Source organism: Eleginops maclovinus, chromosome 11, assembly GCF_036324505.1.
Source record: "Eleginops maclovinus isolate JMC-PN-2008 ecotype Puerto Natales chromosome 11, JC_Emac_rtc_rv5, whole genome shotgun sequence".
In the NCBI taxonomy this organism is placed as follows: domain Eukaryota; kingdom Metazoa; phylum Chordata; class Actinopteri; order Perciformes; family Eleginopidae; genus Eleginops; species Eleginops maclovinus.
Genome location: NC_086359.1, coordinates 4,219,156 through 4,232,896, shown reverse-complemented (window position 1 = coordinate 4,232,896; position 13,741 = coordinate 4,219,156). Strand labels below are relative to the sequence as shown.

General features: G+C 41.5%; 2 protein-coding genes across 3 annotated transcripts in view; one reads left to right on the top strand and one right to left on the bottom strand.

Moving 5' to 3' along the window:
- The window catches only part of si:dkey-183i3.6 (LAT2 domain-containing protein), a 13,451-nt gene extending 7,750 nt beyond the window's left edge, over positions 1-5,701 (bottom strand). For both annotated transcript variants that reach the window (XM_063895776.1, XM_063895777.1), the window contains exon 1: positions 4,992-5,701. The gene's annotated coding sequence lies outside the window, so the exon portion shown is untranslated. The remainder of the gene's footprint in view (positions 1-4,991) is intronic.
- kctd7 (potassium channel tetramerization domain containing 7) lies at positions 4,884-13,741 on the top strand. The gene is made up of 4 exons (XM_063895773.1): positions 4,884-5,490; positions 7,250-7,419; positions 11,090-11,268; positions 11,907-13,741. The coding sequence occupies exons 1-4, from the start codon at positions 5,149-5,151 to the stop codon at positions 12,281-12,283; spliced, it is 1,068 nt and encodes a 355-aa protein (XP_063751843.1). The 5' UTR covers positions 4,884-5,148; the 3' UTR covers positions 12,284-13,741.

Sequence of the window (13,741 nt, the reverse complement as noted above, 5' to 3'; positions counted from 1 at the left end):
TGTTCAGCCTAAATGCAAACAGTAATAGATAACAATAATCTGTTTTATTTTTATTCATTTAACAGGAGTTAGCCAAGAGGTTATTTTCCAACGTATTCAACTAACTGCTGTTTTTAATCAACTAATAAATCTTATCTTAATTGTAGAAAAATAATAAGTAGACTACATAGACTCAAGGACTGAACTCTGGTAAAAAAATAATTAAGTCATTGTAATTGGTCTTGTGGTTTTGATATTGTTATTGATTTTTTATTGTTGTTTTTATATTGTTTTTGTGTTTCGTGCTACGTGTTTTTATCCATGTGCAGCACTCTGTTTCAGCTGCGGCTGTTTTTAAAGGGCTTTATAAATAAAGTTGATTGATTGAATATTTCTTTGTTTTGCTGCTTAATATATTAAGTATTGTAGATTTTACTCTACATGTATTTAATAAATTCATATATATATTTTAATCTAAAGGAGTAAATATGTACTTCTGTATGTTCTAATTATAGGTGTAGCTACATTTATTGATGCCTTGCTTTATAATCTTCTGATGGCAGATGGTACCACAGCATCTAGACCAAGACCACCAGACTCAGAGACAGTTTTATACCACAGGCTATAAGACTGCTGAACTCCTGAGCTCTGTGAATGTCTACTCACATCTGTTTATAGTACACACACACATACATATATATATATATATATATATATATATATATATATATTATACACATCTGCCATACATATCTGTTTATAATACACATATCTATATATTATATCTGCCATATACAGTGGGGCAAAAAAGTATTTAGTCAGCCACCAATTGTGCAAGTTCTCTCATTTAAAAAGATGAGAGAGGCCTGTAATTTTTATCATAGGTATACCTCAACTATGAGAGACAAAATGCGAAAACAAATCCAGGAAATCACATTGTAGGATTTTTAATGAATTAATTGGTAAATTCCTCGGTAAAATAAGTATTTGGTCACCTACAAACAAGCAAGATTTCTGGCTCTCACAGACCTGTAACTTCTTCTTTAAGAGGCTCCTCTGTGCTCCACTCGTTACCTGTATTAATGGCACCTTTTTGAACTCGTTATCAGTATAAAAGACACCTGTCCACAACCTCAAACAGTCATACTCCAAACTCCACTATGGCCAAGACCAAAGAGCTGTCAAAGGAGACCAGAGACAAAATTGTAGACCTGCACCAGGCTGGGAAAACTGAATCTGCAATAGGTAAGCAGCTTGGTGTGAAGAAATCAACTGTGGGAGCAATTATTAGAAAATGGAAGACATACAAGACCACTGCTAATCTCCCTCGATCTGGGGCTCCACGCAAGATCTCACCCCGTGGGGTCAAAATGATCACAAAAAAGGTGAGCAAAAATCCCAGACCCACACGGGGGGACCTAGTGAATGACCTGCAGAGAGCTGGGACCAAAGTAACAGAAGCTACCATCAGTAACACACTACGCCGCCAGGGACTTAAATCCTGCAGTTCCAGACGTGTCCCCCTGCTTAAGCCAGTACATGTCCAGGCCCGTCTGAAGTTTGCTAGAGGGCATTTGGATGATCCAGAAGAGGATTGGGAGAATGTCATATGGTCAGATGAAACCAAAATAGAACTTTTTGGTAAAAACTCAACTCGTCGTGTTTGGAGGAGAAAGAATGCAGAGTTGCATCCAAAGAACCCCATACCTACTGTGAAGCATGGGGGTGGAAACATCATGCTTTGGGGCTGTTTTTCTGCAAAGGGACCAGGACGACTGATCCGTGTAAAGGAAAGAATGAATGGGGCCATGTATCGTGAGATTTTGAGTGAAAACCTCCTTCCATCAGCAAGGGCACTGAAGGTGAAGCGTGGCTGGGTCTTTCAGCATGACAATGATCCCAAACACACCGCCAGGGCAACGAAGGAGTGGCTTCATAAGAAGCATTTCAAGGTCCTGGAGTGGGCTAGCCAGTCTCCAGATCTCAACCCCATAGTAAATCTTTGGAGGGAGTTGAAAGTCCGTGTTGCCCAGCGACAGCCCCAAAACATCACTGCTTTAGAGGAGATCTGCATGGAGGAATGGGCCAAAATACCAGCAACAGTGTGTGAAAACCTTGTGAAGACTTACAGAAAACGTTTGACCTCTGTCATTGCCAACAAAGGGTATATAACAAAGTATTGAGATGAACTTTTGTTATTGACCAAATACTTATTTTCCACAATCATTTGAAAATAAATTCTTTAAAAATCCTACAATGTGATTTCCTGGATTTTTTTTTCTCATTCTGTCTCTCATAGTTGAGGTATACCTGTGATAACAATTACAGGCCTCTTTCATCTTTTTAAATGGGAGAACTTGCACAATTGGTGGCTGACTAAATACTTTTTTGCCCCACTGTATATATATATATATACAGGGTGCGATTTGTAGGGGGGGATGGTGAGGATTTCCCCCCCTCTGGTTTTCCTATCCCTACCTCTGCTAAATTATTTTTTATCTCCGGTGGGGACAAGGATTTCCCCCCCTTGATAGCGATGAATGCAACTTAACTGCTAGCCTACTTAAACTCTTGAAATCTAACGATCTTCAGTGTCTTTACATCAGAGTAGGCTATTCAGCAGCCTTCTGGCAGACGGTGCATATTTCTGAACGTCATCGAACACAAAAACATTGTAACATTTTTGTGCGGGAACTTCGCAGGAAAAACAGATTATCTGACAAACCGCTCCTTGACACCTGTGTCCGTCACATAACGCAGCACAAGTGCCGGCTGTGCTACATTACCCACATCTGACGTCTCGTCCACCATAACAGCGACAAAGGGTGCTTTTTTAATCTTCATTTTGATCTCTTCTCCCATCACTTCAGCAATAGCATAAATCAGGTCGTTTTGTATTTTGCCTGACGTCCCAGTAAACATGTTGTTTGTGTACAGGTGGTAATGCAAATCTGTGTTGTTCTCAGCAAGAAAAGAAAGAAGCTCCACGTAGTTTCCTCTGTTTCTGGACTCGGCGCTTTCATCGTGTCCCCTAAATGAAAGTTCCTGTTTACCCAAAAACAGGACACAATCAATCAGTCTTTCAATATTTCCCTATTTTTGTTCACCCTTTCGTTGTGGAGCTCCGTTTCCCTGGGCACTTGTTCGTTGAGCTGTAGATCCACTCGGGTGTCCCCAAAGGTTTTCAAAAGCACCAGTGCTTCCAAGTGCCCAGCCGTGCTTTGGTGTCTCGTTGCTGCCTTGGTTAGACAACTCAAGTTTGCAAATTTAGTGTGGCTCCAAACACCAAATCGATCAGTTGCAAATACCAGGCATTCCCGGCAGTACAATTTGCAGTGCCTCTCGGAGGCTGTGAGCCAGGGGTACCGCTCGTAGTTTCCCTGCTGTGCTAGGCTCGCTAGCGTTGGAGTTGGTCGTTCACCTTTTCAAGATGTGTAGCTTTACTTGAAAAGTTCGTTTTGAAAATGGCGTTGTTATTATATCTTCGACCAAATTGATCTCTTCTCCTCCTTCAGCCATTGTGGGTTGAAAAAAATAGCTTGTAGAAATCTACACAAATTAGCTCGTTCAAGTTCTAGTTCTGTTTGCTAGCTTTGCCCATAGACTGTATGGCTCTGCCTACTGCCTAGCTCTGCCTCTCAATAGTGCGTATCCAATCAGAAGATGTGCACGTGCTAACGTTAGCGTACGCCTGCTAGCTGGCCCGTTGTCGCCACCTCGAAATCTGATTGGTTAACGCCACAATTTTGTTTGCGTTCACTTTAAGTTTACAGCCGCCCGCACTGTTGATTCTGAAGGCCTAAGGGCAGATTTCTTTGACCCTAGCAACACATTATGGCTGAAATATGATTGGATAAAAGCTCTAACATAAAGGCCAGCCCTCCAAATCTCGTTCTGAGGCTGGAAGCAGCGCAGCCAAGACGAACGCTATAAAATGAAGAGAATAGACTATGGGGAATAATTTAATACGTATTTGTGGAAAAAATATATCAAAATGTAATTTATATTCTGATGATGTTTAGGCCAGCAGAGAAGGCCTTGCTGGCCCTGACGGCCCACCACTGGGTTATTAAAAGTTTTGCCATGTTGTGATGGGGACTAATCCACGGACCCGAAAAAAGGGCCTGTCTACTTTTTGCGTTTTTTTCTCCCTAGTTATGCAAGTTAAAAGTCCAATGTTCTTGTCTATGAATAAATAAATAAAAACATCCCCCCCTCTGTTTTTTTGTCAAATCGCACCCTGTATATATATATATATATATATATATATATATGTGTGTGTGTATGTTATACACATCTGCCATACATATCTGTGTATAGTAAGCTACACATATCTATATATTATACATATCTGCCATATACATCTGTTATAGGTAATATGCATCTGTCCATACCTCCTCATTCAACAGTATAAAGTATTTAAATACTTTCAATGTATTCCACATATGTATATATTTCACATCCTTAAATCTTTATTGTTATTGTAAATATTATTCTCTCTTTTTGCACTATTTTATTTATCTTATTTGCACCATGTATGTTGAGTTGTTGAGGAGCATGGGATATAAGATTTTATTGCCAACATATACGTTGTATATGCTGTGCATATGACAAATACAACCTTGAAACCTTGAATGGCAGCAGGTTGTGATAACGTTCACATTTCTTGAAAGTTGGTCACTTGTTTAGTACTTTTTTGTTATGATCGTATCTTATCAATTCAATAAAATATATAAACATAGAATACGTACACCCAAAAACCGTGGCACCAGGGGCACAGATACAAAGTAATAAAAGGTGATATTTCACATGAATTAAGTTGTGGTTCTCTTGCCACGTGTTGATATGATTTATTATTTATATTGAGCGCTCATTGACGTGATGACGTCACAGTACGTGGTAGCGTGGAGAGACTTGTTTTGGGCCCAGTCTGGTTTGGACTGCTCAGCCAAAGCACTTTAAATCTGTGCAGTTTCTCTCATGTTTAATTATTGAAGGCGGTGTGTCCTTACTTCCGCTTCGGCTCTGAAGGCGGGGGTGTGTTCCTTCCGGCAGCTGCTCGCTCCCCACCCTGTGTTGTTGTTTTTAATAGCAGCCTCTCACCGTGGCTCGTGCAGCTATCGTCCCGTGATTTCGGTGCCGCCGCCCGACGGTTGGCTCGCCGCGCGCATGCAGCAGAATGGCTCGAGCGGTTCCAACGGTTCCAACGGTTCTTCTGAGGGCGGCGGTGGCAGGGAGCGGCAGGAGCGGCAGCAGGCTCTGTCCTTCAGCCCGCTGCCTGCCGCAACGACACGGGTGAGGCGCTTCATCCAGGAGAGACGGACGTTGCCTCTACCCAGGGTGATGGTGGTTTTCTCGGCCGCGGGGGACATCGAGAAACCGGGTGATGCCATGTCCAGCTCGGACTCCACTACGGCTGCCGAGGATGAGTTCCGAAAACCGGCCTCCCCGACGCGGAGCTTTGCCCTCAGCAAGACGCTCCGCTCCTCGCTCAACACACCGGAGCAGGAGGTAGGCCGAACCGCTTTACAGGGCTGCTGTACCGGGAGAAAATCACGTGAAACCAGCAAACAAACAAGCTAACACATTGACATGATATCTAGTGTCAACCTTGAAAGGTATCAGTACTTAATAACCCATGGTGGAAGGAGTACTCGCATTCTTTCCGTAAGTACAATTAGTAACGTTACAGTGTAGAAATGACACAAGTACAAGTACACGTTTTACTTACATTAAGTAACATAAAGTACATAGCCTTCTTAAAGTAGTCTAAACTAAGTAAAAATACACATTTTGCAGAATCACATATTTTAAAATGGTTTGTATTTAATGCATTCATTACTATTACTTAGTCATTCTTTTTTTGCATTAGGATTTTGCGAAGTAACCAAAGAGGCATCAGCCAATAAATAACAGAAGTATTCCAAAAAGAGAAAGTTAAATTCTGTTTAAACTTCCATAAAACCTATCATCTCTACCCAGTGTTCAGAGGTTACCTACTTTCTGAGTACATACTGCTACATGATATGTTCACTGTAGGATGTTTATGGCTATTTATACAGGAGGTTACAGGTCCCTTGACCCTAGGCCTTGTCCTGATTGGTCGGTAGTTGTGTCACATGACTTGTGTTCACTCGGATTGCAGTTGAATAATCCTTTTATTTCTGTAGTCTGACCTGCAGTCAAATAAAAGCTACTCAGAGGCCTTGGATTAAGCCAAAGAGGTGTTAAATTAGCTTTTAAATCAAATTGGGTCTAGTGATTTATTGGTTTCTACGGTCCAATAGACAACAAGGAAATCAGCTTTTAGCTTTCAACCTAGTGTGTCTAATAAGTAGAGGCCCTAAATCGCTTTAATCTGCTGATTATTTTCTGGAATAATTATTTGTTCATTGATCTGGGCCAGCTGACATTGATTTCTGACTAAATGTGTGCCACACCAATGCACATGTTTGTATTTGTTGATGTCGGGTCAATTTCAAACTTACCATTTCAACTTAGTAATGACACATCCAGGGAGCTTTGCAATAATTGCACAAATACATTTGGGTTCGTCAATCTGCCGCGCCCACTTTGTAGCACATTGTGTATCCACAATTTTGGATGAGGAAGAACTGGTTTACAGCAGCATTAAAATCATTAAAACACTCCTTGCTGTTGAAGTATATCTTGTAGCGATGTTTGTGAAGATGATGAAGAAGTCTCCGGAGACACCAGCTTGTATATAATAAGGTTTATTACAACAGCATAGTATCAGACACCAACACGGGCGATGCGGGATTCCCAGAGCCAATTGTGGAAGTCCCCCGAACAGTCTTTGTGCATGCCATTTAAAGAGGAAAAAAGAGTGTGCGCACCCAAAGTGTGTGTCTCCCATTAGGTAAACAATACCCCTGCGTGCCCCACTAAGGTGACCTAGGTCAGTTCCTAAATGAACCCTAACGTATTCCAGATGTTGTTATTCACTTTTCTTCCACCCAACATTCCTCTGGCCTCAGAGAGTATTCACCTTAGTATATCTCCAGATTTAATACACCACACTGTTTTGCAGATCTATCTGTTTATATGATATACCCTCTGATGGAGAATCACAAACATTAGCACTCTTGTGTCTTATCGAAAAGGCCCTTTTTTTCTGTCAAAAAAGATAACATTATATGTGGTTTGAATAACACATAATGCCTTGTTGTTCTTTCAAAATGTAAATTCTTGAATTACTATAAGTCTCGTACTGTGTTATGTCATTGACACATTAAAGTCTCGTTTTTAGTTTCCAGAGGTCATCTCTCTGAATGTTGGGGGCACGTACTTCACCACCCGCCTGTCCACGCTGCGGCGATACGAGGACACCATGTTGGCCGCTATGTTCAGCGGGCGCCACTACATCCCACGTGATGCTGAGGGACGCTACTTCATCGATCGGGATGGAACATATTTTGGGTGAGTTGCATCCTGTGTGTGTGAGTTGTTTAGTCAAATATTAGCAGCAGATATTCATGGGTGTCCAGGGAGATGTCTTGGGGGACTACTCTATTATTTCAAATGCTATTTCACGCTTCAAGGTTGTGAAAAGTCCTCTTTACAAATAGTTGTTTTGTGTGAAAAACATTACAACAGCTTATTCCAAACGTTTGAGCAGCAGGGCAAAGAAGAAGAATACATTATTATTATCACACTGATTTTATATGGTTTATTATTTACTTATAATTTACTTGTTTACTTTACAGTGTGGTTGCATTTTTCTCATGAATATGTCAGAAACACTTGGGAGAGCAGAGCGAAAGTGAAACGCTTTTTTAAAAAGTTACCGCTGCGATCTGTAAGACGTTGTAAAGCTGCTGATGGCAGCTCATTATATTTTCTGACAGGTATCGCCGAGTTTGAACTGATTTACATATTTATTTTTCTTCTTATTTGAGTATATATAGAAGTCGATACCAGTGAAATAATGGCCTGTGTGTGTTTGTGTACACAGCAACCTTTCACAAAGTTGAGAGGAAGAGGAAAATGACAAAAAGTTGCAGCTTATTAAAAATATTGACCTTTGTGTTTGTCCCTGTAGCCATCTCTGTGACTCATATCAACACAACTTCACAAAGATCTGTCAAACATTTGTTTAGCCTCCAGAGAAAATGAATTGCATTTCTTTGAAAGAATAGATCTCTTTTATCGGTGCACAAAAACCCCAGCGGGTCCTCAAACCACACCAGTGGAACGTATTCGTATACTCTCATTCATATTTATAAACCTTGTGTTGTTGTCACAACATCTTCGTACCTGTTTGTGTCTTTGTTTAGTCTGAATGTGAGTCATTTGTTCCTTTTTGTTTGGACTGGAGGAACACCTTTTCTGACTCTGTTCCATTCTGTATGCAGCCAAAGGAAATAAAGTCACACCTATTTATGTGCTGACATTCAGTTGTGAATCAACTGTAATTACCTGTGCCAAACAGACAGAATAAGAGTCTATGATAGCAGAGGCTTTATGCTGATGTTTAGAAGGTGTCATCGGATTAGTTTGTTATCATTCTAACAATAGCATTCACTACAAAGTACAGCCGAGGCTGATGGGAAATAGTGCTAACAAAATGCTAACAGTGTGGCGCAATTCAAAATATACACAGACTAAAAAGTTAAGGTGAATGTCATTCTGTGAGTGAAATGAAATAATTATTTTGAGTAAAATACTTTCCTGATGATGTGTGTTCAAATTTGAATGATATCCATCCCATAGCTGTCAAGACCTTTCACTCAAACGTCAGTCTCAAGCTGGGCTTTAAATGAAAAGTCAGCGGGCCTCATCGCCTGGGGAACATTACCGGGTGAACAGAGTTTCATAAGATATTTAAGTCCGGCCCAAAGTGGGCTGCTAGCGTCGCTAAAAGACGGGAGCAAATCTGTTCAAATATGAACGGGATCAAAAACTGAGTCAAGATGTATGACTTATGTAAGCAGTGGGCTGGGGTGAGGTCAGTTCTGTGTGAGGGGGTGCGTATGAAAGATTTAAAAACAAGGAGCTGGGAGGATATGTTATAAATAAATAAGGAAACCCTCTGCAGGTAAACCCAGAAACGTCTTCACATTGGCACTGGTGTTTGAGCCTGCCCTGTGTGTTCAGGCTTTCTTCTGGTGGTGTTGTGTTGTACACTGCAGCAGCTTTTTTTCCTGCAGGACTTCTCAGTATTTTTCCGCATTCATTTAATTCAATGTTCAAAAGCCCTCCAGATTCTGTTGCAGTGAAGCAGAAAATCAACTTTATTTGTCAAGTACGTTGAATCATACCAGGACTTTGAGTCCAGCTGTCAGAAGCTCTCAATATATTGAGCAATGGTGGAAACAGTAGTCTGATTCTTTACGGGAAGTGGCAATCAAAATGTGTTTTTGCTTGATCATTACAAAATGGTTATTGATCGCCCGATTTAAAAGGTATAGACATGACACCAGAGGCTTTTAGATTGGTTGTCTATAAGCCTCGCTTTTACTCTGTCAATTGTGTTTGCAGTTGTTTCTATCTAGTAGCGACTATTTACATGCACAGAACCTCAGAACATTAGGGCTCTTAAATATACAGTATCTCACAAAAGTGAGTACAGCCCTCACATTTTTGTAAATTGTATTATATCTTTTCATGGGACAACACTGAAGATATGACACTTTGATCCAATGTAAAGTAGTCAATGTACAGCTTGTATAACAGTGTACATTTGCTGTGCCCTCAAAATAACTCAACACACAGCCTTTAATGTATAAACCGCTGGCAACAAAAGTGAGTACATCCCTAAGTGAAAATGGCCAAATTGTGCCCAAAGTGTCAATATTTTGTGTGGCCACCATTATTTTCCTGCCTTAACTCTCTTGGGCATAGAGTTCAGTAGAGCTTCACAGGTTGCCACTGGAATCCTCTTCCACTCCTCCATGACGACATCACAGAGCTGGTGGATGTTAGAGACCTTGCGCTCCTCCACCTTCCGTTTGAGGATGCCCCACAGATGCTCAATAGGGTTTAGGTCTGGAGACATGCTTGGCCAGTCCATCACCTTTACCCTCAATTTCTTTAGCAAGGCAGTGGTCATCTTGGAGGTGTGTTTGGGGTCCTCATGTTGGAATACTGCCCTGCGGCCCAGTTTCCGAAGGGAGGGGATCATGCTCTGCTTCAGTATGTCACAGTACATGGTGGCATTCCTGGTTCCCTCAGTGAACTGTAGCTCCCCACAGCCGGCAGCACTCATGCAGCCCCAAACCATGACACTCCCACCACCATGCTTGACTGTTGGCAAGACACACTTGTCTTCGTACTCCTCACCTTGTCGCCACACACGCTTGACACCATCTGAACCAAATAAGTTTATCTTGGTCTCATCAGACCACAGGACATGACTCCAGTAATCCATGTCATTAGTCTGCTTGTGTTCGGCAAACTGTTTGCAGGCTTTCTTGTGCATCATCTTTAGAAGAGGCTTCTTTCTGGGATGACAGCCATGCAGACCAATTTGATACAGTGTGCGGAGTATGGTCTGAGCACTGACAGACTGACCCCCCACCCCTTTAACCCCTGCAGCAATGCTGGCAGCAGTCATACGTCTATTTTCAAGAGACAACCTCTGGATATGAAGCTGAGCACGTTCACTCAACTTCTTTGGTCGACCATGGCGAGGCCTGTTCTGAGTGGAGCCTGTCCTGTTAAACCGCTGTATGGTCTTGGCCACTGTGCTGCAGCTCAGTTTCAGGGTGTTGGCAATCTTCTTATAGCCTAGGCCGTCTTTATGTAGAGCAACAATTCTTTTCTTCAGATCCTCAGAGAGTTCTTTGCCATGAGGTGCCATTTTGAACTTCCAGTGACGAGAGTGTGAGAGCGGTTACACCAAATTTAACACACCTGCTCCCCCTTCACACCTGAGACCTTGTAACACTAACGAGTCACATGACACCGGGGATTTTGAAAAGAAATAATACAATATTTACAAAAATGTGAGGGCTGTACTCACTTTTGTGAGATACTGTATAACTTATCGGGGGGAAGTTTGAATGAAAATAGATTTAAAACAACTCTAAATAAGGAATATTTCTTCTGTGTGTGGTTCTGTTGTAGTGATGCTTGTTTCTATTCAAAGGGACATCTTGAACTTCCTGCGAGAGGGGGAGCTTCCTCACAGGGACAGGGTGCGGGCAGTGCACAGAGAGGCGCAGTACTACGCCCTCGGCCCGCTGCTCGACAGCCTGGAGGACACGCAGCCGCTCACAGGGGAGAAAGTTAGGCAAGCCTTCCTCGACCTAATGCCCTACTACAGAGGTACCTGCAGTGCCCCAGAACATCTTAATGTAAACTATAGATGATCACAATTTCAAGGGGAGTTTGTGAGTTAGCTTGGGTCGTAGTTCCAAATTTCACACACCTATTGGTATCCCAAATAAGCTAACAGCAGTTCCTGTTTGCACTGATTCATGGATGAACAGACACGTATAAATGCGTTAATTTGATACTCAAGGAAACTTTAAAACATCATCATTTTTTGCAGTTTAGCAGATATGAGGGGTGTCTTTTTAAAGTCCTTTGAAGGATGTTGTTTTTGGAATTTGTGTTTTAATAGATAGTAGAGCTTAGAGAACAAGTGGTTGAAATGCAGCGGAGGGCAGGTGAGATTCTTCCAACATAAGGATAACCTCAAAGGGGTGTAAGTCACAGTGAATCGAAGGTGATGTGTGTCCCGTCTGTGTGTTTGTGTTTGACTGAGTTTTGACTGAGGAGTGTGATTTTGATGCAAAGTGCTGCAATATACCACTCAGGATTTTAAAGTACCATAATTACCTCCAGATTAGATTTCTCTTGCTAGGTTTAATTTCAGTTCAATCAAACCTCACTGAGCAGTAACATTCGTCTATAATGCATTTTGAATTGGCAATAAAAAAATGCAACTGCTTTTGTTTCAGACAATCTGGAGCGTATAGTGGAGATTGCCAAACTGAGGGCCATGCAGAAGAAAGCCCGTTTTGCCAAGCTGAAAATCTGCGTCTACAAGGAGGAGATGCCCATCACGCCGTACGAGCGGCCTCTTTTTAACTCTCTGCGCTTCGAGCGCTCGGACAGCGAGGCCAAGCTTTTCGAGCATCACTGCGAGGTGGACGTTTCCTTCGGGCCCTGGGAGGCCGTGGCGGACGTTTACGACCTGCTGCACTGCATCGTCAGCGATCTGGCCGAGCGCGGCATCACCGCCGAGCAGCAGTGCATCGGCGTCTGCGACAAGCACCTAATCAACCACTACTACTGCAAGAGGCCCATCTACGAGTTCAAGATCACGTGGTGGTGAGGCCGCAGGGAACCCGGCGGGGCTGAAGGGACCAAAATGCAAAAGGGTGGATGTTCGATTTTTACTATAACTCGGCCGATATTGGTTTTTGTATCGAAGTCGCCAATATTTTGTGCTGATATCTTAAAATGTGACCCTTTAAAACCAACATGTAAGTATTCTGCGCTCCCCAAAAATATTCTAATTTATTATTTATCAAAGTGAAGAAAGCAAACCATGTCATTTGCGATTTATGAAGTACACATAGCCGTTACTAATGTAGTCTATACAGCGATCTGATGCTCTAGATCCTCAATCTAGAGTTATTCCAAGACTGCATTAGTTTTATTTGTTTTGATATTGCCAATATTTTGTGCTGATATCTTAAAATGTGGACCCTTAAATTCATGGTTTAACACCTTAGTGTTTTACATTTCCGCCACCTATTTGGATTTTGTTTTTAATCCGAGTGAAGAACACAGATCTCACTCCGTTGCCACTTTATTAAGTAGTTAAACTAATGCTGTCTAATAAAGAAATCCTGCAGTAAACCCCCCCACCCCCACCCAAAATGAAACTATAATCTGTAAGGCGGATGAATTGAAGGAGTACTCCATCAGGTGGGGTCACACGTGTAAAACAATGTGACCACACTAAACTTCCCTGGCTTTGCCCTCAGATAATGTGTCCTCTATTCACGGTTCCAGATCAAAATGACCTTGTAGTAAATATTGAACGTTGTAAGTAGGTAAAGTCTGAAGTCAGATCTGTATTTTGTAGGACTAAGTTATGCAGATGAACTTTGAGCCTGTTCCTTTTTTGGATAAACAGAGTATATTTTAATTATGCAACCTCCTGAGGAGCGTGTTTTTAAAGATGTGAGAACGGTTGTGTGGTATCCATTTTATCAGTCTTCACATTTGACTCTTAATTTAAATAATTACAGGTAGCCGAAGTTGTTTACACATTCTTTCATTGATGCTTAGTTAGAACATGTATATTTATTATTGTCACCGTCACAAAGATAATTAATATTTAATGTCAACTTTCATTCCACATTTTCTGTCACCACATCGAGACCCACCGAAGCGTTGAAATAGTCCGAGCTAAGTTAAATGTTCCTACTGTACTTGATGATGAAGCACCTTGTGATTGTATCCAATATATTGTTTCCTTTTTTACCTCAAGTGAGAGCATCCGTCCAACAGCGATAGAGAGCAGCAGCCGACATCAGTCCTTTAAATAGCTTATTTTGTTGGTATTTTCACAAATGAATGCAGAAGTGATGCAACACAACTAATCTGGGTTTACACTTTCATGTATTGCAATTGTTTTAACTGTTATTTATCTGTTTCTGTTAGCTTCTAGGAAGCCATAGTTCTACAGTATTATTTGAGGTTTATTTGTTTGCAGTGAAAAAAGAGAAATGTCATTTTTATTATTTATGGAGAAAGTAAAAAACACCTGATGAATGCTCTG

Excerpts from the sequence above, each read along its gene's own strand:
- kctd7 (XM_063895773.1), top strand. The coding sequence starts at position 5,149 with ATGCAGCAGAATGGCTCGAGCGGTTCCAACGGTTCCAACGGTTCTTCT. Across the intron at positions 5,491-7,249 it reads TCAACACACCGGAGCAGGAG|TTTCCAGAGGTCATCTCTCT; the intron begins GTAGGCCGAACC and ends TCTCGTTTTTAG. Across the intron at positions 11,269-11,906 it reads CCTAATGCCCTACTACAGAG|ACAATCTGGAGCGTATAGTG; the intron begins GTACCTGCAGTG and ends CTTTTGTTTCAG.